A 23,606-nucleotide genomic window follows, 5' to 3' on the forward strand; every position below is an offset into this window, starting at 1 on the left:
GGAGGGCTGTGACTAGTGGTGTTCCCCAGGGATCAGTGCTGGGACTTTTGCTGTTCGTAGTATATATAAATGATTTGTAGGAAAATATAACTGGTCTGATTAGTAAGTTTGGAGACGACACAAAGGTTGGTAGAATTGTGGATAGTGATGAGGGCTGTCAGAGGATATAGCAGGATTTAGATCGTTAGGAGACTTGGGCGGAGAGATGGTAGATAGAGTTTAGTCCGGCCAAATGTGAGGTAATGCATTTTGGAAGGTCTAATGCAGGTAGGGAATATACAGTGAATAGTAGAACCCTTAAGAGTATTGAAAGTCAGAGAGATCGAGGTGTACAGGTCCACAGGTCACTGAAAGGGGCAACACAAGTGGAGAAGGTAGTCAAGAAGGCATACGGCATGCTTGCCTTCATTGGCCGGGGCATTGAGTATAAGAATTGGCAAGTCATGTTGCAGCTGTATAGAACCTTAGTTAGGCCACACTTGGAGTATAGTGTTCAGTTCTGGTCGCCACACTACCAGAAGGATGTGGAGGCTTTAGAGAGGGTGCAGAAGAGATTTACCAGGATGTTGCCTGTTATGGAGGGCATTAACTATGAGGAGCGGTTGAATAAACTCGGTTTGTTCTCACTGGAACGATAGAGGTCTACAAAATTATGAGAGGCATAGACAGAGTGGCTACTCAGAGGCTTTTCCCCAGGGTAGAGGAGTCAATTACAAGGGGGCATAGGTTTAAGGTGCGAGTGGCAAGTTTTTTTACACAGAGGGTAGTGGGTGCCTGGAACTCGCAGCCGGGGGAGGTGGTGGAGGCAGGGACGATAGTGACATTTAAGGGGCATCTGGACAAATACATGAATAGGATGGGAATAGAGGGATACGGACCCAGGAAGTGTAGAAGATTTTAGTTTAGACGGGCAGCACGGTCGGCATGGGCTTGGAGGGCCGAAGGGCCTGTTCCTGTGCAGTACTTTTCTTTGTTCTTTGTTCTTTGTTCTATGTGAGACCCCAAATACCAGCCAAAGTGTGCATTTGTTTAAGCGAGCTAGCGTATGTGTCCTTAACAAATCTAATTATAACCCTTGATTTGATTCCAGCCTAATACTCACACCCATGTATGAATTGTTCTGTATATAAACCAGCAAAGCCCTGTAATTAGACTACAGCTTTTGTCACTCCCAGTGTCCATCATTTAATGTATAAGCTGGGGAACTACATAATTATATCCCATCCAGTAATTTGCTCCGGGGTATACATTGTTCGTCGTATACTCACTAATGGAAGCATTAGAATTGTGTTTTTTTGTACTCATTCTTGTGAACGGTTACTGTTTCTAGGTTTCTCCAGAGTTTCAGCATGAAGTGTTAATGAGTTTGATGCAGACGGACAGTGATGTTGTTCACTATCTCTTGCGCAGAAAGCTTAAATACCAATCGTAAGTAATGCTGAAGAGTGAAATAATAATTTTTTTATTTTAGACATGCGGAAAGCAGTAAAAGCTTTGGTCAAGGGCATTGTTATTAGTGTACTGTGCCACAAATTGGCAGGAGAATCACAGAATTCCTACAGTACAGAAGGAGGCCATTTGGCCCATCGAGTCTGTACCGACCCTCTGTAAGAGCGCCACGAACCAGCCCCCCCCCCCCCCCCCAGCTCCATCCTGTAACACCAACTAAACTTGAGACATACAGGGGCAATTTAGCATGTCCAATCCACCTAACCTGCACATCTTTGGACTGTGGGAGGAAACCAGAGCACCTGGAGGAAACCCACACAGATACAGGGGGAATGTGCAAACTCCACATAGACAATTACCCAAGGTCAGAATCGAAGTCTGGTTCCTGGCGCTGTGAGGCAGCAGTCCTATCCACTGTGCCACCTTGCCACTCCACAGTTGCATTCATACCTATAATTAGCTTTCCAATCTCCTTAAGGTGGCCATTGTGTTCAAATGTCGAACTTTATCCTAGTTTTTTTTCCAATTCCTGAATGCTCTTGTGACCGTCAGTTATCTCAATACATAGACTCACAAATAGTAGTTGAGGCCCTTGTTTCACTTGAAATAAGATTTCAATCTGCCCTGATTCCTTTGAAATTAAATAAACATGGCCCAAATTCTCCGGCCGTTGGGATTCTCTGTTCCATGGACAGCGCACCCCTGCCCATGGGTTTCCCAGCAGCATGGGGTGGCTTCAATGGGAAATCCCATTGGCAAGTGGGGGAGGTGGGGGGAGAGAGGACCCCACTGCCAGCAAATGACGCATCGCCGAAAAACACGTTGCTGGGGGATCAGATAATCCCGCCCATGCAGTCAGAAATATTACAGAGATCACAGCACATTGTTACAGAAAGAAAAATAAATATTGTTTTGGTGAGAGGAGGGAGGTCTTCACATAATAATCTTTTGAAACAAATTGATTAGAAACTAGCTATGCTTGCTCTGTCATAGATGGGATGGCCAGCAATGGTGTCTCAAATAATCCAACATTCCTTAATTTTTGTACAGGGGTTCAGATGAAGAAAATGAAGCCTATGTGATGGCAGAACACCATTGCGCAAAGTCGACATGTGACTCCTGCAGCTCCACAAGTGGTGATCTCACACCAATGACAATTTCACCCAGTTTCTGTGAAAGTCTGTCTGTGAAGGATAAGAGCGTGAGCCCGGGGTCAGAGTTGTTTAAAGTATCAGAAGCACTGGCATTCTTTGGGCAGCATAGAAAGGCCTTTTCCACCCAATCTCTAAAAGGTGAGGGACATGGTTCATTCTTTGAGTTGTAATGAAAATGAATCATAAACTAGTCGAAAATAATGCAGAAAGAGTGGGACTGCACTTCTGCAGGACATCCATTGCTCTGAAGGACATACGACGAGCTGTCATTAAAGTTTGGGCGGGAGATGGCAGTGGTGAGTGGGGTGAAAACATCCCAAGGAATTTTTTCAACATGTTTACAAAAGGCCCTGCATGAGCAATAGGCAGGTTTGCTACTGTTGGACTATCAGTAAAGAGGGAGAGGTGGCCACTACTAAACACCCTTCCTCTGGTGGCTAGAACTTATGAATACACGTCTTTGGCTAGACTGTCAACACTTTGTGGAGGTCTTATGGCACAGTAGTAGCGTCTATACCTCTGGGCCAGAAGCTTCAGATTCTAATCCCACTTCAGGACTTGAAGGCCACGGAAGGTGTGTTCATAAAGTGGCCCAACAGGTTGATTATCAGCCTGTACATCTTTCCAGTTTGCCTGATGGCAGGTGGTAAGAGCGGTAAAGTATGTACAGAAGACAACAGCAACTACTGCACTATTGTCCAAGCATAATATTGGACCAATCTGATGGAAGTCCAAGACTGAGAACACCCTCCCAGGACCAGAAGGAGGAGGAGGAGGTGGAGGTAGCACTTTTGTGAATGTGTGAAGAAATTGCTGCCCCACACATCCTGGAGGTCATTTTTTCAGTCTCTTTCCATTGATCTAAGTATTCTTAATTTCTGAAAATTGCTTATTACCAACCTTTCCCAAGATCCTCATCTGTTTCTTCTGGGCAGCACGGTAGCACAGTGGTAGCACAGTTGCTTCACAGCTCTAGGGTCTCAGGTTCGATTCTCGGCTTGGGTCACTGTCTGTGCGGAGTCTGCACGTTCTCCCCGTGTCTGGGTGGATTTCCTCCGGGTGCTCCCGTTTCCTCCCACAGTGCAAAGATGTGCAGGTTAGGTGGGTTGGCCATGCTAAATTGCCCTTAGGTTAGGTAGGGTTGCTGGGTTACCAGGTTACGGGGAAAGGGTGGAAGCGTGGGCTTAAATAGGTTGCTGTTTCCAAGAGTCGGTGCAGACTCGATGGACCAAATGGCCTTCTTCTGCACTGCAAATTCTATTATTCTATGATCACGTCCCCATGCACCACTGTTCTCCCTCTCATCGCTTCTCCTGCTAGGCTTTTCCTCGCTCCCTCTTACAGTGTTTGGTTGATTGTTCTCGTCACTGAGAACCCATATTTTCCTTCTCACTGCAGTATCTTAGCACTTCCATTACTCTCTCAATTCCACATCATTTCAATTCCAGACCTACAACATTTTGGTTCTCCACTTTTTAAGGCAACTGCAGTTGACTACCCCGGTTCTCACAGACTCCTGGACACAGCCAGTAATGCACTCCATCAGTCCCAATCCTAATGTTATCTGAGAATTAATACCTCGGTGTCATATTTCTAATACTCCCACAACCCGGAGCTATCATAATACCACTGTCATCCCCTTCCTGCCAGATTTTGAAACCTTCTCCGAAATAGCCTCATAACCTAACACGACTATGCCATTACTCTGCCATCTCAGAACCACTACCAATCACATCCACCACTCCCAGTCCCTGACAATCTACTCCCATTGCTCTCATAGACCATGACCTGACCTCCACCTAAACCATTGTGATCAGAAGCCCCACTGCCACATCTATACATCTTTTTGCACATTCCCCCACTACTCCCAAATAGCAAGAACCCTTCGTATCTTTCCTTTCCAAAAGGTGTTATGAAGTTCAGTTTATAAGCTAATAACTTCCAAGATCAGAGGGAGACAAGGAGATCATCCTGGAAGTAGGGAAAAAAGAACAGTATTCTGCTTTAATGGACAACTGCTAAATTCCAATATACAACCTTGATTCAGTAAACAGTTCACAGATTTTCATGGTAATCCAGCAGTGTTTGACCCACAAGTCACATTCTGTGATGCTAAAATGTTGTGCCTCCCCATTACTCACCCCATTGTCAGACAGCAACATAAATACAGGGTGGAATTTAATGCCCTCCCACATGATAAATTTGGAGGCGTGGGTCATTGAATTGGGCTGGAGGATGGTGGATGGTGACCCTACCATCTTCCTGCCTCTGCTTTGATTAAACCCAGGGTGGGAATGCTTTCCTGCATTGTCGATTGAGGCCCTTTAGTGGCATTTAATACCCACTTAAAGGCTTCATCCGCCACTGCTGGTATTTAACCAACAGCATGCGACTCACCATACAGGAAGCCCAAAAAGCAAACCCTGTCATTTTTGTTCAGAGAAATCAATGACGCATTTGCTGCAGAGTTGTATTGCTCCACCTTGATAAGCATCTGGAGCTCTGCTTTCAATTTGCCACAGGTGGTAGTTTAAACAATAATGTCAGCATCACAGAATGTGGCCTAAAGATAAAATGTTGATGGATTACCATGGCAATCTGTGAGCTGTTTACTGAATCAAGGCTGTTTATTAGAATTTGGCAATTGTCCATTAAAAACAGAATGCTGCTCTTTTTTTCCAATTTAAGGGGAATATTCTTGTCTCCCTATGATCCTGGTGGTCACAGGCTTATAAATTGGACTACATAACACCTTTTTTGAAGCAGGAAGTGCTGCCAGCTGCAAGATAAGCTTGGGGAAGGAAATAAAATTGTACAGTGCCAACATCTAAAACAGGTATCTAGGTCTTTACATGTGCTCATTGGCATACTGCCACCACTCCCCATCCCTCTGTTTTTATTAAACCAACCATGCCCCTGTAAAGATGCACTTTCAGAGATTCCATTAGAAAAAAAAGATTTATTGATAAGAATTGTTCAGCAGCCTGATGGCTGAAGCTAGCTCCCTACATATCTCCTGCCTCAGAGACCTCCACCCCTGGGGTGATTACACACACTGAGTCCCACTTGCTCACCCAAGCCAGCTGACCCTTTTCTGCTCTTGAATGGACAGTCACTGTATCCCCCTCTCTTTAACTCCTTTATACAATCTTCAATAACTAATTTACCCAGTCCTACATTCCGACTAAACATTACATGCATGTATTGGACAATTCTTTGAGGGGGTTTTCTTGTAGAGTGGTGTAATTCTGTAGTCTGAAATAATTCCACAGGATTGACATTAACAGGAACTGCAACAGGAACAGGAACCCACCTGGCACAGGCAGTTCATTACTACTTGCTTCCACAGGACATCAGTTATGTCTATAACAGGTCAATAAGTACTTTGGTGCTTACAAAACATTTCTTGATGGCAACACTGACTGCTGGAGCATCTCCTCTATTCTTCAAGTGATCCACATGTTTGCAAACGATCCGTCCCTCCATGTTTACTTGAGGCCAGTTCTTAGAGACAATAATAATTCTGGGGATGTAACTTGACCCACTACCGAAATTTCATATTATATACTTAATATGGGTTTATTATTCTTGCTGTAGTGTTGGCTCATTGTTAAGACCTTGAGGCTTGCGTTTAAACATAAACACATTTATTGGTAGATTTTAACCATTTTAACCAAATATGGTCGTGCCAGTTATTTCACAAAGGGCAGTATTCTCCGTTCGGCCGGCAGCGCACCCATGCCCGTAGGTTTCCCGGTGGCGTGGGTGGCCATAATGGGAAATCCTATCAGCAGGTGGTGGGAACAGAGAATTCCACTGATGATGGGAGGCCTGCTGCCGAGGAACTCGCGGCTGGAAGACCGGAGAATCCTGCCCTCAGTCTGTCACGTGTGAAGGAATGGTTGTAGTGCCCTGTTTCTGGTACTTAGGTCATGTGATAACATTTCTTCTCTTTCCACATTTCAATTCAGCATCTTTTCCATCGACCATTTTATCATATTGGTTCTTGTGCTTTTGTATTAGCGTGACCCTTTCAGCAAGCTGGGTCTGGCACATAACTTTGGTTAATTTCTCTGAATGAATTGCTGATTCTACTGCTGATTTCAATGTTTTTACCTCTTGAATTAATTTCTCATTGCCAATCTTCCCTTCTCAAGCTCTTATTCTTCTGATTCAGTTCTTCACTGGACTTTGTAAGGATCCTTCTGCTTAAACTCTGTTTGTTTCCTCTTTTTCCCTTTCTTCTATGTTTTGCTACTACAATTTTGATCCATGGATGATTAATGGACCTGGGACTTTAATGCAACCTTTGTCGTGAAATGCTGGGCTTTGCTGGTAACCAATAGAGATTGGTTCTGGTCCTGCTGACATGTTTCCTAGAGTCACAAGGCTGGTTTTCTTGTTTTCACTTTCAATTCTGCAAGCTGGATGCAGGAATCTGACCAATTCACCCCAGGAATGTCCAGCTAATTTTCAACAAAAGGTCAGAGAACCTGATAACTCTCAATCCAGTAAAGGCAGAATCCAGAATCAGATAATCTCCTCTCTGCAGCATAAAGGCTGAGGTGAAGCAGAGACTAGAATATGATAGTTCTCTCTGCAAGAGGCTGCTGAGTAGCCAGAGACCTCTACTGGAAAATCTGTGTGTAAGATATACTGCTGAGCTGCAAAGAAGAATGTTAAAAGCTGTAGACCAGCTACTTTAAACCACGCTCATAGTGTGAAGAGGGTGCAATGAAGAACTCATCATCTGAAGCAAGAACTCTTACATTTTCACCTTAACCCTTATTATTTTTCACCCTTTCCCTTCCCCTCTGTGTTTGTCTGTCTCGTGTGTGTGGATAGAGGGTGAGGGGCAGCTAAGGAGAATTAGGTATTTGTTCCCATTAACTAGTTGTTTTGCTGCATATTTTATATTTGTTCTGGTTATGAATAAACAGTGAATGTGTTTAAACTTACAAACCTGGTGACTAATTATTGGACAGCCAAGGACCAAAGATCTTGGGCGGGATTCTCCAACCCCCCGCCAGGCTGGAGAATCGCCGGGGGATGGCGTGAATCCCGCCTCGCCACCCCGACACCGGCTGCCGAATTCTCCGACGCTGGGATTTTGGCGGGGACGGAAATCGCGCACGCCGGTCGGGGGCCGTTGGCAGCGGCCTCCCGGCCATTCTCCGCTCCGCGATGGGCCGAGCGGCCGCCCATTTTCGCCCGCTGGCGAAAACTATACAAAGTTCTTACCGGCAGGACCTGGCTCTGCGGGAGGCCTGCAGAGTTCTCAGGAGGGTGCGGGGGGATCTGGCCCTGGGGGGCCCCCACGGTGGCCTGGCCCACAATCGGGGCCCACCGCGGATGGGCCTGTGCCGTGGGGCACTCTTTCCCTCCGCGCCGGCTGCTGTAAAGCACTGCCATGGCCAGCGCGGAAGAGAAACCCCCTGCGCATGCGCAGGAATCACGGCAGCAGTTCTGGGAACACGCTGGCGCTCCTGCGCATGTGCCGGTTGGCACAGCGCCAATCACTCCAGCGCCGGCGTAGTCCCTGAAGATGCGGAGGATTCCGCACCTTCCGGGCAGCCCAACGCCAGAGTGTTTCACGCCACTCTTTGGCGCTGGTATGGCCCGCCCACCGGATACCAGAGAATCCCGGCCCTTATGTATTTTCAGAAGAATTATTGATTAAATTACTTGTGTTGTCACTTCAGGAAGAGTGGGACTGGAATTGACCATGCACTTCCCATGCACTTCCCATGCATTATGTAACTTGTTCTTATTTTCCAGTTTTTTCAGCTTATTTTATATTGTCTCATTAATTTCTCCTTTTTCTTCACTTCATTTTGTAAATTTTTGCAAATTCTTTTCAAGTTTGCTGTCAGTCATTTCACCCCGTTGATTTCACATTTGCCCTAGAGCTTTAATTATTGCTGATTCTTCTATATGTTCAATAGCTACTTGTTTCTTTTGAAGTCTTTAATTTCTGTGTTTCTTCTGAAATGTATATGTTCTTACTGGATATATGCATTTCACAAATGGAACCTTCATTTCTATTTGTTTTAACTTCAGCCAAACCCTTTTGGCTTCACTTAGTCAGGTCTGTCTCCGACGTGTTGACTTGTTTCCATTCTACAATTTTCTCATTGCCCTTCACTTTGGTCATTTCTTGTCTTTTGTTGCCCTCTTTCTGGGGTCTTGCATTGCCCTCCATCTGGCATCTTGCACTGCCTTATTTCTGGGGTCTTTTATTGCCCTTCTGGGTTTTTTCCTTGCCCTTCTGGGGTCTTTCCTTGCCCTCCTTCTGGGTTGCCCTCCCTCTGAGGTCTTCAATTGCCCTATTTTTGGGGTCTTTCATTGCCTCATGGGGTCTTTCCTTGCCCTCCTTCTGGGGTCTTTCATTGCCCTCGTTCTGGGGTCTTCTATTGCCTCTGTCCTGAGGTCTACCATTCTTTTTGCTGATTCTTCTAAATGTTCAATAGTTACTTGTTTCTTTTGAAGACTTTAATTTCTGTATTTCTTTTGAAGTTTTCTTCCTTGAGGTCTTCATTGCTTCTGGACCTTTTTGGAGTGTTGCCCTCTATCCTGCCACAAGTCCTGAAAGACGTGCTTGTTAGGTGATTTGGGCATTACTACTGAAGTTTCCCTCAGTTTACCCGAGCAGGCGCCTGAGTGTGGCGACTAGGGGATTTTCACAGTAACTTCATTGCAGTGGTTAATGTAAGCCTACTTGTGACACTAATAAAGGTTATTATTATTATAAGTGCATCTTTACATTTGACAATGAGGATAAATTAATCTGGCATTGCTTCTGGTCAGTATACTGTTTTAATGGAGGTCTGTAAAGAAAATTCGCCAGAATACCTCCCTTTGGGCGAGTTTGAGACCCCCATTTGAGATATTGAGATAATGCCAGACCTTGGCAAAGAAAAAAAAACTCCGGTGTTCACTGATATGACTTTCCTTCAGTAAAAGGGGAAGTTTTGAACATTCAAAAAAAAGAGCAGCCATGTTTGTGCCAAAAGTCCTGAAGCATGGGAAAACACAGAGAGAAAGCCAACAGCTGCTGACAGCTGAGTGGGAACAAAAGAATGACAGTCTTAAAGCGGGAATACACTAAAGTGGGAATGTTTTTAAACTGGCAATACATTTAAAGTAGAAACCACAAGAAAAAACAAACAGCTATGGACGACAAAATTGGAAAAGACCCCAGACAGAGGAAACCCAAGCAGACATGGGGACAAGGTGCAGAATCCACACAGACAACGAAGCAAGCGGGAATCGAACCTGGGACCTGGCGCCGTAAAGCAACAGTGCTAATCAGTAAACACAAAAAGGATTTATTGATTAGAATTGTTCAGCAGCCTCATGGCTGAAGCTTGCTCCCTACATGTCTCCTGCCTAAGAGAGCTCCACCCCCTGGGGTGATGACTCACTCTGAATCCCAATTGGTCTCCCAAACCAGGTTTCCTGCTGTGTTGCCCTTAAAGGGGAAATCACAACCTCACCACCCACAGGTCTTTACTTACCCGAGGGCTTCTGCAACATCAGTTAACTCTTCTTCAGCTGGCTGTTGTCAAAACAACAGCTCGATAAAAACGAAGCTCTTTGGGCCTTGTCATTCAGGTATCGGGATCGGACTCTGCACCCTTGCTGCTCAAAATGAGCACACCAAAATTTCTACGATGCTCTTTCTGTAGTAATAATTAGCATTGACTTTAGAGACATACCCACTTAAAAAGAATTGAAGGGTATATAGAACTCAAGGATTTGGAGCTGGGAGGAGAAAGGACAAAAAGAAAATCCATTTGAATTTTCCTTCTCGGTGATTGTACCCATGAGGGGAAGTAGCATAGTCCGTCATGCAATATTGCTTGTACATTATCTCATCACTGTGACAGCGGTACATTATCATTATCCTCAACCTCTTTGCAAGTTCTAATAAGGTGGACCACACAATTCTCAATCAAAGCCTTTCTTAATAATTATGAGCTACATTTTCACCCTCGAGTCAGGAGCTTTCGTTGTCAGGGAATAAGTTCAGAGGCAGCCACAGAGGGTTCTGGCTGTAGAGGCGTGGTCTATTTAAAAGATCCGCCTTGGTGTGGGAGTTTGTGCTAGTTATAATAAAAGCAGAAAGGCCCTCACCCCTCATTACCCCCTCATCCTCCACAAACTCCCCATGCTCCATCCATGCCACTTCATGCCCCCATAACCCCCAAAGGCTGTCCTGCCTCTGATGCAAAGGTGTGTCCCCAAACAACCCCTATGGGTCCCTCATGATCCCCATTCCAAGACATGCCTCCTTAACAAAACTCCACAGTCCCCTATACTTCCCATGCCAAGCTATGACACTTCCATACCCATTCACCTACAGTATAGAACCAATAAACCCTGAAATGGCAGTCAGATGTGTAAAAATAGCATTAAAGAAACTGTCATGCATTGATAGCTTTCCATTTTATTTTTTTAAATTCGAACTTCGAACCAGTAAAAGTGTCAATCATCTAGACCTTTTGAAGCATCAAAAACTGAAATTGCAATCATTGAAACCTATTTATCTTGTGCAACCAAACATTGTGAAATGGACAACATAGATCAGAGAGCCAGAGCTGTCAATCAAGCAATGCTTTTCTTGGGGCTCGGGTATTTCAGTATTCTAATGGATAACTGAGCTCTTATCCAATAATAGATCCATCCATCATCTCTCTTGACCCCTCCATTGTCTCTGTGTTATCAGACTGCCTATTTGACTTCAAATGGTGGATGAGCCATAATATCCTCTGCAGGCTCTAGCCATCGTTTTCAGCTTCTACCACACATTTATATGAATGTGCAAGTCCAATGAGACTTGTATCAGATGGTGAGGGAAGCAACAAGATTTTTTAGCATTAAAGTAGTAATATGGAATATGACTTGGATTGCACCACCATTTCGTCATCATTGGTAGGTCAATACTATGGAATTCCTTACCTTACATCATTGTGGCAGTATTATTACCACAAGGACTTCATACATTCAAGGAAAAGGTCTGTCACCTATTGAGGGCATCTAGAGGTGGGCAATAAATATGTATTGCCAGCATTATGTGCATCCCATGAATAAAAGGGGCCTCAGTTGCCAAATTAAGACATCCTCCTGTCAAGATTTACCAAATAAACTAGCTCAAACCACCATTAGCAACAGACTCCTGAGCACACCCTCCATCATTCGCAACTCTGCACAATTGCAAAGACATTCTCATTGATTCTGTGCAAAACATGTATTGAGTACTTCAGTGAATGGCTCTGTGAACTTTGTCACAATTCCCTTCTGTTTTTGCTGCCGGAGTATGCTCAGTCAGGTACAGTGTTGTTGTGGTTGACTGGTGCTTCCTGATTTTTGCCACTCTGTAATGCCTAATTCCACTGCAATTTTGCTCACCTGTAGTGGTCTTTCCTCTGCTACTTCAGTTGTTTTAATAGGCTGGATTTTCTGCTGGGCTCAGGAAAACCTGACCTGCAGACACTTGAACATTCTGAATTGCATATCGATCTGCATGTGACTTTGCCTGGAATTTTTATCCTTTTACGGGGCAGCACGGTAGCATGGTGGTTAGCATAAATGCTTCACAGCTCCAGGGTCCCAGGTTCGATTCCCGGCTGGGTCACTGTCTGTGCGGAGTCCGCACGTCCTCCCCGTGTGTGCGTGGGTTTCCTCCGGGTGCTCCGGTTTCCTCCCACAGTCCAAAGATGTGCGGGTTAGGTGGATTGGCCGTGCTAAATTGCCCGTAGTGTCCTAAAAAGTAAGGTTAAGCGGGAGGGGGTTGTTGGGTTACGGGTATGGGTTGAAACGTGGGTTTGAGTAGGGTGATCATGGCTTGGCACAACATCGAGGGCCGAAGGGCCTGTTCTGTGCTGTACTGTTCTATGTACCTTTAGAAGTACATAATGTGAACCGCAGTGAATTCGATGAGATGCGTAGGTGCTGAAGCTGGCTTATTAGAAGGTCCGTCTTCGTCCAATATAGCAGGCCAGCCCCAACACCATTAAGCCTTCTCACACTTAACACACACATACTCTGACTATACAATCGTATCTGCCACAAATAAAACCACCAAAGTAATGATAGTAAAAGCATAACACAGAAATGACCACGGTAACAGAAATACGTATCTTACATCTGATGACTCACTCTAGACACTATGCGGTTAAACTATACACTTGTGCTATACATTCTGCCTGTGTGGTCCATATTAGTGGATCATGCCTGGCATGGTAACTTCATGGCTTAAAGAAACAAAACGAATCCTCTTGATGTCAGCTGTGGGGGACAGATAGTCCCAGTGCACTAGAGCAAGGTTATCCGAGGATGGTAGGTCTCGTCTAGGTGACTTGTCTTTCTTTTGGGGCGTGCTTCGAGAGTGCCGCTCATGCATGTCCTGGTCAGGTGTGCGCCTGAATTAGGCTGAGCCCTGTACATGAGAAGGTGGAATTCACACTCTGTAGTGCCTCGATCCAGAGTCCTATCTCCATTCCTAGTTCCTCCTTCCAAACTTCTTGTGTCTCATCCAGCGGGGCCCTTATCTCTTCTCACGTTCGTCTGTCGACAGATTTACCATCCCCTAACCCGTCCATCACTAACAGTCTGTCCAGTAGGGTGTGCCCGGGTAATTGGGGGGAACATTGCGGTCTCATGCGGAGGAAATACCGCAGTTGTAAGTATTGGAGCTTGTTCCATTACGGTAGCTGGAGCTTCTCTGTTAGTTCCTCCATGGACGCTATTCTACCATCTACGGACACGTCTCTTGTTGCCAGCACCCCATCATTATTTCTCCACGGTTTGTCAGCATCTATTTTCCCTGGGATGAATCTATGGTTTCTGCAGGTGGGGGCCGCAGCAGACATGTCACAAGTTTGAATGGTGTCTGAACTAGTTCCAGGTACTTAGTTTGGCTATCAACACTGATCTGGTGTACTTGGCAGGGGGGAATGGGAGTGAGGCAGCGGCAAGTGCTCAGAGGGATGTTCCAAATACAGGAAGTCTCCTCCATCTGCAGCCATTCTGCCTCTGGTTCTGCCAGCCACCCCCCACTCTTTCTGCATTTGCTGCCCAGTGATTGAATAGAAGGTTCAGCAGAGCCAAGCCTCCCATGCTCCGCCTTCTCTGTAGGATGCTTTCGCGGATCCTGAGGTTCTTACCAGCCCACACAAATGCCATGATTACCTTAAAGACGTTGGTGAAGAAGGCTTTGCGGATAAAGATCGGGAAAGATGTGAATATGAAGAAGAACCTTGATTGCACTTTCATTTTTATTGTCTGCAGCTTCCTGCTAGGGAGAACGGGAGTGTGTTCTACCTCCTCAGGTCTCTCTTTACCTCCTCCACTATCTAGACAGGTGCCACTTATGGACTATCTGGATCCCCAGGTATCGGAACTTGGTTTGGGCTGTTCCCATTTCTGCTTCTCCCCACTCGGGCTTCACCAGGAAGATTTCATTCTTGCTCATGTTAAGATAGTGTCCCAAAAAAGCTCCAAACTCCCTCAGGAATTTCATTTTCTATCCCTTGGTGGCTGGGGGTTTGGAACATAGAGGAGCAGGTCATCCACATAGAGTAAGACTCTGTGCTCTCTGCCTCTCCTCTGGATGCCTCTCCACCCCTTTGCTGAACTGAGCATGATAGTGGCTTGAATGGCAGGGCGAACAGCAGCGGGGACAATGGGCATTCCTGCCTTGTGCTTCTGTGCAGCCAAAAGGATCCTGTGTTGGTGGTGTTCATCAATACGCTCGCCATGGGAACACTGTATCGGAGTTTCACCTATGTGGTAAACCCTGGCCCAAACCCAAACTATGCCAGTACCTCCACGAGGTACCTCCATTTGACTCTTTCGAAACCTTCTCTGCGTCCAGGGAGATGATCAGTTCTGGTGTCTCCTCCACGGGTGAGGTCATGATCACGTTCAGTAGGCGTCTAATGTTCGTCATTAGCTGTCTACCTTTGACCCCCGTCTGATCTTCTGCGATTACTTTTGGCAAGCAACTCTCCAGTCACCTCGCCAGAGCCTTTGCCAGGACTTTGGCGCCAGTGTTCAGGAGCGAAATGGATTTGTAAGACTCACACTCCTTTGGGTCCTTGTCCTTTTTAGGGATCAATGATATTGAAGCCTGTGCCAACATGGGCAGCAAGGCCTCTCTTGACAGCAAGTTGTTGAACATCTCCAACAGATATGGGGCCAGTGCTGCTGGAAACTTTTTATTTGGCGGCACGGTAGCACAGTGGATAGCACTCTTGCTTCACAGTGCCAGAGTCCAAGGTTCGATTCCCAGCTTGGGTCACTATCTGTACGGAGTCTGCACTTTCTCCCAGTGCCTGTGCGGGTTTCCTCCGGGTGCTCCGGTTTCCTCCCACAAGTCCTGAAAGACATACTTGTTAGGTGAATTGTACATTCTGAATTCTCCCTTAGTGTACCTGAACAGATGCCGGAGTGTGGCGACTAGGGACTTTTCATCTTAACTTCATTGCAGTGGCTAAAGTAAGCATACGTGTGACACAAATAAAGATCATTATTATTATTAGAAGTCCACCAGGAACCCATCTCATCCCGGTGCCTTCCCTGACCCCTGACTGCATGGGCTGCACTCCATGACCTCCTCCAGTCCTAACGGCGCTTCCAGTTCTCTTTTCCTCCCCACTGCTGGTATGTCCAGCCTGCCCAGGAACTGTTTCATCTTCGAGCCCCTGGGATGTACAGTTCCCGGTAAAAGTTGCAAAGACCCTGTTGATCTCATCTGACACTGTGACCCTCTTACCGTTCCCGTCCCTCACCTGTGCTGTCTCCTCATGGCTGCCTGCTTCCTCAGCTGGTGTACCAGTAAGCAGCTGGCTTTGTCTCCATGCTCATAAACGGTTTCTTGTGTCTGGCAGAGGTGGTTCACTGCTTCTCCCGTGGAGAGCAGGTCAAATTCCAATTGGAGTTTTTTGCTCTCTGCGAACACTTCCAATATGGAGTTGATCTGTTGTTGCCTGGCACCCTTTCGTAGGTGTCCCTGAGGGTCCAATACACTATTATTTCCCCCTTTATCACCACCTTCAGTGCCTCCCAGAATGTGGAGGGTGAGACCTCCCTATTTTGATTGCAGGTTACATTCCCGTCGATGGCTCGTGACTTTTTTGTGCGTTGTTGGCCAGAAGGGTTGTGTCCAGCCTCCAAGAGGAGTGTTGGGCTGACCCGTCTTCAACCTCAACTCCATGTAGTGTGGCACATGGTCAGAGATAACTAACGCAGAGCATTCCACCCCAACCACCCTTGGAAGCACCGACTTACCCAAGACAAAGAAGGCGATGCCTTCTGGAGTAGGCTTTCTGGACAGAGGAGAAGAAGGAGAAGTCCTTCTCCCTCAGGTGGTTGAACCTCCATGGGTCATTGCCACCACCTGCTCCGTGAAGGTGTTTAGTTCTCTTGCCATTCCTGATTTTCCCCCCATTTGGGGCTGGACCTGTCTGCCACTGGGTTCTGCACACAGTTGAAGTCTCCCCTTATGATTAGTTGTTGGGAGTCGAGGTCAGCGACCGCTGCAGTGGTTTCTTTAATGAACTCGGCGGCATCCCAGTTTGGAGCGTGTATATTTACAAGTACCACAGGGACCCCCTCTATGGTCCCGCTAACCATTATGTATCTTCCTAATGGTTGTGTCACCTTGTTCAGTGATGTAAAGGTTGTACATTTGTTAAACAGTATGGCCAATCCCATTTCCCTTGTGTTGAGGCACGTCTTAGATGTCTGTCCCACCCAGCTTTTCCTGATCCTCAGCCGGTCCTGCTGTCATGAATGCATCTCCTGAAGGAAGACGATGTTGACCCTGAAGCTTTTGAGATGGATGAAGACTCTGCATCTTTTCACTGATCCGTTAAGAGTCCCGTCACATTTCAGATGACTATTCTGATGGGGGATTTCTGTCCACCCACTCCTGTGGGGTCAGCCATACATACCTCGTGGATGTGCCACTGTACGGCAGGGTTTCACTTTGTTCATGGGCCATCCAAGATGGCCTTCATCACCTTCCTCTTTCCAACAATTTGCACTTTTCTTTCAGAATTTTCCCAACTTCTCAGCAGCCAATGGTCATGATCTTTCGAAGGAGGTGCATTTTTTCATGGCCTGCAAAAACAAAACCAACAGAAGGAAGTTGATTTTTTCATTGGGACTCGCAAAGGGGAACCTGACCTCGGAAGAGGTGTGTGCATTTTCCACCCAAGGCCTTCCTGACCTACCAAAAGGTCACAGGCAAATGGGTGGGAAAGGCTCAGGAAAATTGCTTTTCCAGGAAAAAAACCCGAGTTCAGCATTTCACAACTGAATTCACACCTCGACAGGGAAATGAAAATCCAGGCCAATGTCTTTTACTTGCAATTGATAGTGTTAAAGGCCAGGGTTTAGAGAACCCCAAAGTGTATCATGGCGTTCACCTGACCCATAACTTTTAATATATTGTGGTATGGGAGCACACGGCCCACTCTACAGGTGTGGTACAGCAGAAATGGAAACGTATTTTTTGAAGCAAAACAATGTTTATTCTGTGAACTCAAGTGAACCTTTTTGAAACATACCGTGAACATCTTAGCAACCATCAATTCAAATACAACCCCCAAAGAATATAACACTAAGTAATCCATAAACTGTCCTTTTAACATCCAGAAGAATTAAGAAACACCTTTAATCAGAAGCACATTAGGTTTAAATCACTACTGTTATTAGTTTTAATTCACCAGGATCGATTTACAGTCTTTAGATTACAGAGAGAGATTCATACACCTTCTGGCTGTGACTGCAGCTATCCAGCTCTGAAAACGAAACTGAAACACACCCGGCAGCAAACAGCCTAAAACGAAAGTAAAAAGCTGACAGACAGCCCAGCTCCACCCAGTCTCTGACATCACTGCAGTAATAAACACCCATTTCTTAAAGGTACTCTCACTATAGATATTTATATACATACCCATTTATAAACACCCATTTCTTAAAGGTATGCTCACATGACACCTCCCACCAAGAAAAAAAAGTAAACCATCAAGATGGTTCCATTTTACACCTTTTCACTATCCTTTAAGAAATGCACACAGTAAATATACTTTATTGTTTCAAAAAACAACACTTGCAAACAGGAGTAATAATATAGTCCATTTTTTTTCTTCTTCCTCCAACTGAAATCCTTCCCGATTGACAGTCTCTTTGAACAAAAAGGTCCTTGCACAATCCGTCCATTTCTCTACGCCTCGGCATTTTTAAAGTCAGATACTTTAGTTCAATCTGATCAAAAAGTCCCTTGTAATTCTCCAACACAGGAGCATTGGTTATCACAGCTCTCAGGCAGTCAAATGCCTGTTGAAAGTCCGCTATCTACTGAAATGTTCGACGTTTCTTCAGCACGTCCATCAGTGGAGCAACCACGCTACAAAACCTTTCCACAAATGTTTGATCAAATCCACTCATGACAAGAAATCGCATTATTTCCCTTCGTCTTGAGGGCATCGGAAACTCCTCAATAACTGTCGGTTTCACATCCCGTGTGAGCAATCGACCCTGTCCATTTGTATGGCCAAGGAAAGTGATTTGGGCTTTTCCAAATTCATTTTTGCTAGGTTTATCACCAAATCCCCCTCCTGAAGTCGATCGAATAACTCCATCAGATGTTTTAAATGTTCTTTCCATGTCTGGCTGAAAATAACCAGATCGTCAATGTATACCGCACAATTGGGTAATCCTGAAACGACTTTGTTAGTTAATCGTTGAAATATGGCTGGAGCTTTTTTCATGCCAAATAGCATAACTTTGAATTGGTACATACCATCTGGAGTCACAAAAGCTGAAATCTCCTTCGCCCTTTCGGGTAAAGGTATCTGCCAGTAACCTTTAAGTAAATCCAGTTTAGAAATAAAAGCTGATTGTCCCACTTTCTCAATGCAATCCTCCAAAAGTGGGATAGGATAAGAGCCCAGTCTTGTAACTGCATTAATCTTTCTATAGTCCACATACAACCGATGGGTCCTGTCTGGTTTAGGTACCATCATTTTGGGTGAGCTCCATTGGCTGCAACCCACTTCAATTATGCCATTTTTAAGCATACTGTCAATCTCTTTGTTAACCTGTGCCAATTTTAAAGGGTAAAGTCCATATGGATGTTGTTTGATTGGATCAGCCATTCCCACATCTACATCATGTATAGCCATTTTAGTACTTCCCAATTTATGTCCACAAACTTGCCCACGTGATATCTTTCAAGTCAGTTCGTTCTTCCTCTGGAAGGTAACTCAACAATTTAGCTCAATTTTTAAGAACATCCTCGTTTTCCAATTTAATTTGAGGCATGTCAAATTCACAGTCATCTGGATTTGGTTCGTCTATTTGAGTTAGATTCATTAAAACCCCTCCTTTTTCTCTCCTTCCCTTTCAAAGTACCTTTTAAGCATATTCACATGACACACTTGGTGAGTCTTCCTTCTATCTGGTGTATTAAACCACATAATTCACCTCACTTAATTTCCATTCAATCTGATAAGGTCCACAAAACCTAGCTTTTAAAGGTTCACCTACCACTGGTAACAATACTAAAACTTTGGGCGGAATTCTCCGACCCCCCGCAGGGTCGGGGAATCGCCCGGGACCGGCGTAAATCCCGTACCCACCGTGGCTGGAATTCTCCGCCACCCGGAATCGGCGGGAGCGGGAATCGCGCCCCGCCGATCGGCGGGCCCCCCGCGGCGATTCTCCGGCCCATGTTGGGCCGAAGTCCTGCCGCTGACAGGCCTCTCCCGCCGACATAGTTTAAACCACATCTGTGCCGGCGGGAGCAGGCGGCGCGAGCGAGCCCCGGGGTCCTGGGGGGAACGCGGGGCAATCAGACCCCGGGGGTGCCCCCACGGTGGCCTGGCCCGTGATCAGGGCCCACCGATCGGCGGACAGGCCAGTGCCGTGGGGGCACTCTTTTTCTTCCGTGGTCGCCACGGCCTCCACCATGGCGGATGTGGAAGAGACCCCCTCCACCGCACATGCGCCTGTGGTGACGTCAGCAGCCGCTAATGCTACCGGCGCATGCGCGGACTCACGCCAACCAGCGAAGGCCTTTCAGCCAGCCCTGGCGCCAGGCAGCATGGTGCCAAAGGCAGTCGGGGGAGCGGGAGCCACTCCGGCGCGGGCCTAGCCCCTAGCCCCGGCACCCCCCGCCCCGCCGGGTAGGGGAGAACTTTGCCCTTTATCTCCACTGGCAAAACTACGAACTTTGGATTTCTTGTCCGCGGACCCGTTTCATCACATTTTGCGCAACTTTCAAATGTTGTCTAGCCAATTCACCTGCTCGATTTAATCATTCCCTAAAATTTGACACGTAACCCAATAATGTAATTTCCGATTTCTCACTCGCCAATTTTTCCTGAATCAATTTAAGTGGTCCTCTTACCTCATGACCAAAAAATTAGTTCAAAAGGACTAAATTTGGTTGACTCATTCGATGCACCCCTAATTGCAAACAGTACGAATGGAATTCCTTTATTCCAATCCTCTGGATAATCTTGACAATAAGCCCTCAACATTTTCTTTAATGTCTGATGCCACCTTTTTAATGCTCCCTGTGATTCTGGATGGTATGCAGTTGATTTAAATTGTTTTATTCCTAAGCTATCCATAACTTCTTTGAATAACCTTGAGGTAAAATTTGATCCTTGATCCGATTGTATTTCTGTGGGTAGTCCATATATCTAGTAAAGAATTTAAGTAACTCCTCCACAATCTTTTTAGCTGTAATATTACGTACTGGAATGGCCTCTGGAAACCTAGTAGACACATCCATTATAGTGAAAAGATATTGATTCCCACTTTTTGTTTCAGGAAGCAGTCCGACGCAATCAATTAGGACCATTGTAAAAGGTTCCTCAAATGCTGGAATGGGAATTAAGGGCACTGGTTTTATCACTGCTTGAGGTTTCCCTATCACTTGACATGTGTGAAATGATTGACAAAATTTAACGACATCTTTATGTAGTCCAGGCCAATAAAAATGGTTCTGGACTTTAGCTTGAGTTTTCCTTATTCCCAAATGACCTCCTATTGGTACCTTATGTGCAACTCACAATACCCTACCGGTAATACGACTTGATGAACTTCTGCCCACTTTTCATCCGCCTGCATTTTCTCATCAAGACATTACTTTTACGGTAATACACTGGTATACACTCAGATTCCTCTTCCTGTTTTGTACATGCTTTCTGATACATCCATTTTATTTCTACATCTTTCTGTTGTAACTCCATCAATTTTCCTGAATTATAAAATCCGCCTCATCCTGCACCTGTTCTTTTTCTTTTTCAACCATCTGATCAAAAATTGTTTCTGATAATTGCACTTCAACTTCATCTTCACTCTCTGATTTCTCCTCTTGTCTTAACCTGTGACTTTGCTACCTTGTTACTACACAATCTGGAAAAATGCCAGAATATTCGTCCTTCAACACTTCAGTTGTCTGATTTTCCACTGGCTTATCAAGTACAGTAGGCATCAGTCCCACCTGCGATCCAGCTATATCATTACCTAAGATAAACTGTATTCCTGGACAACATAGTTTCTCTATTACTCCTACTACCACTTCACCACTATTCACTGGACTTTCCAACCTTACCTTATATAATGAAACACTACTTCTTTCACCCTGAATTCCACCTATTACCACCTTTTTTGGCAACATTCTTGCCAAACTACATAACTCCTCATCTCTTACCATTAAAGATTGACTAGCTCCCGGATCTCTTAAAATTATGACTTCTTTACCTGCTCCTCCTGATACACATGAGTAAACTTTACCCACACAAGTAAATTCTTTAAAGAGATCTGACCCCTTCTTATCAATCACCTCTTTATCAGGCTGTACAACCTTTTTCACCTCCTTCGCTTCACATGGGCTTTCCTTTACCACTTTAACAAACCCCACTGTCTTATCCTGTTTTACCACATCAGCCTTTCCAGTGCTTTTCTTCAACCACCAACAGTGACTTTACATGGCCTAGTTTATTACAGTGAAAACATTTGAAACTTTTCATTTATTTTCTACCCTCCTGGATTTCTTTTTTAATCTGAGGTAATCTCCTTATTATCTCCCATCAGATCACCTTTACCTTTACCTCTTGAGTATTCCTCATGTCCCCAGTTTCTATCCCTCACATGCTGAAACTGAAGTCGGAAACCAAGCTTTGATTTATGAACTAATTCATAATCATCTGCCATTTCTGCTGCTAATCTCGCAGTTTTAACCCTCTGCTCTTCCACATGAGTTATCACTGCATCAGGAATTGAATTTTTAAACTCCTCCAAAAATATAATTTCTCTGAGAGCTTCATATGTTTGGTCTATTTTCAAAGCCCTCATCACCTATCAAAATTACTCTGTTTGATCCTTTCAAACTCCATGTATGTTTGACCAAATTATTTTCTTAAATTTCTAAACCTTTGCCTGTAGGCTTCAGGCACTAGTTCATATGCACCTAAGATGGATTTTTTCACCTCCTCATATGACCCAGATACCTCCTCCGGTAGTGATGCAAACAAGTCCTACCTATCAGCTTTGTTTCAATCAGTAATACCCACATGTCCTGTGGCCATTTCATTTGTTTAGCCACCTTCTCAAATGAAATGAAAAAGGCTTCTATATCCTTTGCAATACTTTGACATATTTAAATAGATCCCCACCAAGCCTTCGACTATGACAATCCTTCTCACTATCCTCATCACTATCTTCCAACTATCATTTTAACTGACTGTCCTGTTTCATGGCCATTTTCTGAAGTTCAAACTCTCTCTCTTTATCTTTTTCCCTGATCTGTATCTCCCTTTCTCTTTATTTTTCTTCTCTATCTCTTTCGTATTAAAGCTGCTTTAATTCTTTCTCATGTTCCATTTGTTTAAGTTATAACTGAATTTTTGCCATTTCCAATGAGTAAAACTATATCTCAGGCAACTTTAAATGCTTAGCCGCCACTATAATTACCTCACCTTTTCGCATTTTGTCAGGTAATGTTAACTGCAATGTTTTTGCCAAATGTAACAGTCTGCTTTTAGTCTCTGTCCGTAAGGTACTGCGTGTGACCGTCTCCACCCCCAAAATCTTCTGAGCCTCTGAACGAGCTCTTGTCCACAACACAACCCTACTTAAACTAGAATACCATACCTGAAAAGCAACCACAATATGCTCACCCCTCACTGTCTTTAAGTTCACTAAACCAATCCAGTAGATAGACTTTTATTCCCCCTGAGCCCCCAATTTGTTATGGGCCAGGGTTTAGAGAACCCCAAGTGTATCATGGAGTTCACCTGACCCACAACTTTTAATAGATTGTGGTATGGTGAGCACACGGCCCACTCTGCAGGTGTGGTAGACAAAAATTGCTAAGTATTTTTTAAAGCAAAACAATGTTTATTCAATGAACTCAAGTTACCTCTTTGAAACATACAATGAACATTTTAGCAACCATCAATTCAAATACAACCTCCAAAGAATACAACACTAAGAAATCCGTCAGCTGTCCTTTTAACATCCAGAAGACTTAAGAAACACCTTTAAACAGATGCACATCAGGTTAAATCACTACTGTTATTAGTTTTAAATCACTAGGATCAATTTACAGTCTTTAGATTACAGAGAGAAATTCATACACCTTCTGGCTGTGACTGCAGCTATTCAACTCTGAAAATGAAACAAAAACACACCCTGCAGCAGACAGCCTAAAACAAATGTAAAAAGCTGACAGACAGCCCAGCTCCACCCACACTCTGACATCACTGCAGTAATAAATACCCATTTCTTAAAGTTACTCTCACTACAGATATTTATATACATACCCATTTATAAACACCCATTTCTTAAAGGTACTCTCACATGACAATAGCTAATTATGATTAATATTTCTTCCTTCTCACTGACTCTCTCACTGTGCAGCAATTGTAGCCCAGAAATAGAACATCTAAAACATTGGTAAACCAGCAATACTTATAT

The 23,606-nt window shown here is 44.8% G+C and overlaps 1 protein-coding gene across 3 annotated transcripts in view; it reads left to right on the forward strand.

Moving 5' to 3' along the window:
* Positions 1-23,606, forward strand: part of arhgap36 (Rho GTPase activating protein 36) — a 312,849-nt gene that overhangs the window by 287,479 nt on the left and 1,764 nt on the right. For 2 of the 3 annotated variants that reach the window (XM_038775244.1, XM_038775245.1), the window contains exons 10-11: positions 1,331-1,428; positions 2,500-2,741. In XM_038775244.1, the coding sequence (XP_038631172.1) occupies positions 1,331-1,428; positions 2,500-2,741 (340 nt within the window). The remainder of the gene's footprint in view (positions 1-1,330; positions 1,429-2,499; positions 2,742-23,606) is intronic. The other variant, XM_038775246.1, reaches the window with a different exon arrangement.

This window comes from Scyliorhinus canicula, chromosome 17 (assembly GCF_902713615.1).
Source record: "Scyliorhinus canicula chromosome 17, sScyCan1.1, whole genome shotgun sequence".
Classification (NCBI taxonomy): Eukaryota; Metazoa; Chordata; class Chondrichthyes; order Carcharhiniformes; family Scyliorhinidae; genus Scyliorhinus; species Scyliorhinus canicula.